This window comes from Pundamilia nyererei, unplaced genomic scaffold, assembly GCF_000239375.1.
Source record: "Pundamilia nyererei isolate P.nyererei 1_Seehausen unplaced genomic scaffold, PunNye1.0 scaffold00077, whole genome shotgun sequence".
Classification (NCBI taxonomy): Eukaryota; Metazoa; Chordata; class Actinopteri; order Cichliformes; family Cichlidae; genus Pundamilia; species Pundamilia nyererei.
In genome coordinates, this window is record NW_005187478.1 from 516,502 (window position 1) to 518,859 (window position 2,358).

At 37.2% G+C, this 2,358-nt stretch overlaps 1 protein-coding gene across 1 annotated transcript in view; it reads right to left on the reverse strand.

Annotated features, from left to right (window-relative positions):
• gad3 (glutamate decarboxylase 3) overlaps positions 1 to 2,358 on the reverse strand; it is a 46,937-nt gene that overhangs the window by 14,733 nt on the left and 29,846 nt on the right. Inside the window, exons 5-7 of the mRNA XM_013911993.1 lie at positions 1,733 to 1,845; positions 1,288 to 1,403; positions 287 to 366 (exon numbers count right to left, since the gene is read on the reverse strand). Of these exons, the coding sequence (XP_013767447.1) occupies positions 287 to 366; positions 1,288 to 1,403; positions 1,733 to 1,845 (309 nt within the window). The remainder of the gene's footprint in view (positions 1 to 286; positions 367 to 1,287; positions 1,404 to 1,732; positions 1,846 to 2,358) is intronic.

The window sequence follows — 2,358 nt, forward strand, 5'->3', positions numbered from 1 at the left end:
CGGATGAAGATGGATGGATGGATGGATGGATATGCAATATATTGTAATATAGTGGATCAGAATCAGAGGAAATTATGTAATATAATGTATGACACACATCACTATAAAAATATTTTTATTGTCTTTTGTTTTTTAATATCTATGAAACATAATATCAAATATCTTCTCCTATTGGAACAATTTTAGCAAAACATATAAATGAATACAGACAAACTGGGACAGGTGAGCAAACATGTTTGATTAGGCCGTGTTAATGTCAGGTGTGGTTAGCATGCACCTTACTCACCTTTCATCACATTTCACCACAACCACATTCTCAGTGCCTATGCCCAGCACAGCTGCAGATTTCTTTATTGAATAATGACTCTGAATAGAAGGAGAGACAGCCTTTCATCTGTATTTGTCTCACTTGAATATCAAGAAAAAGACTTAACCCTTTGATTCAACTGAAAGAAGTGCTCATAGTGATTCCATTAAGGCATTTGCAGGTGCTCGTTTATATTTATTATTCTGTAATTGTGTTTCACTCGTGCTGCACACAAGCCATTTTAGGATATTGCACTGACAAAAACAGCCAACCATAAACAGCACAGTGCAAAGGTTTTGAGCCAGTGCCACCCTTCTTTTTCATTGGCCTAGTTATGTATTTTCACTTTGCTTCCAAAGAACCAAACTTTCCTGAAATTCTTAAAAGAGCTCATCTTGAGCAGCTCAGCTTTCTGAGAGTTTTTCAAAGTTTTAGCTAGTGCATCACACTACTTGATGCTGGCATATGTACCATTCAAGCCCAAACAGGGCACCTAGTTCAGCAGATGAACCAAGAAGCCACCTTCTTGACAGCCAGTCTGCATGTTTAACATAACAATAATCATCTTGATAGAGAACAGAGCAAAAGATGGAGAATATTAAAAGTAGACCTTTGAATGGATTTCTGAAGACTACTTAAAGACATCTGAAGAATGCCTTCCTGTTCAGGCTGTACTGAAGAATAAAGGTACTCATACAAAATAGTGATATTCTTTTTTAGTTTTTAGAATTGTAGAAACTCTGGTTTTTCTTATATCATTTTACATATATATTTCCCATTATGTTTGCACATGCTTCACTGAACCTATTTACAACTTTCCTAGCAAAACTGCAACTTCTTTTGAAGGTCTTATTAAACGCAAAAATGAACATCAGACATGTTAGACCAGAAACAATGCAAGAAGTCAAAATAATGCCACTTTCATGTGGAGCTGCAGGGCTTACGCCCATAGATTGAAAGAGTGTGCGAGTTATGATTACATGTTCTGACGTGAACATGGCCAGCCGAGGCAGAGCTCCCATCCCTCTGGTCTTCACCTCTGGGTAGAAGTGATACCTGGCCAAGAGGATGCTGTACAGATTGGATATCGTGCCTCCTATAGAAAATAGAATGCAAGTAGAAAGTTAGTCCATTGTATACCTTTCTTTAACTACTGATACTCTAAACTCAATTTACTCAATCTAAACTCAAAGTCAAATCAATTTTGTACTGATTTGTAAAGAGTGTAAATCATGGTGTGCATGCATTTTGACAAAATCCATAGCAGTAAAAATTCCCCTTAGTGCATAAAATGACCATAATATATAAAAAAATAGCTTTATCATTCATAGAGGTCAAAGGTTCAGGTTTTTTCTTTAATTATCCATATCTAAAGGTGTTTACTTTTAACTTCTTGAAGCAGATTTTTGTCATATCTTTTTTTACCTGGACAGAAGAGTCCGTCACCCTCATCATCAGCCCACCCCACAATGCTTCGCATTTTTTTCAGCAGAGCCTCCTCAATGAGGAGGAAAACAGGCGAAACTTCATATGTGAACCTGGTAAAGAAATGTACATTCTAGAATTACATAGAAATGTAATTCTATTACAAATAAAGCCTGTAAAACAAGCAGCATCTCCCAGCCAGTTTTAGATAGTTGCACATTCTCATATAAAACTCTGTGAACTCCCCTAACTGGTTTACAGCCTGTGGTTTTCTGAACAAAAGAGATTCATGCACATGATAATATTTAATCATTCTATGTCTATGTCTTAATAAATAATAATTGAAGAAAGAAGTGTTTTACTGGTGATTCCTCAAGCTGGATACACGAATACAACAGCACCCTGACTGCCATAAGGTATCAGAAAGAAATCCTTGGATTGTCAGAGCCTACACTGGTGCAGTGGGTCCTGGGTTCCTCATGGTGCACAACAATGCCTCATATGCCTTCTGTGGCAAGAGTATGCATTTTCAAAGTGTTCATCCATTTTTTTGGACTATACATACATTAATATGTAAGTTTACACCAGGGGTCGGCAACCCTAGGCACGCATGCCACAGCTGGCAC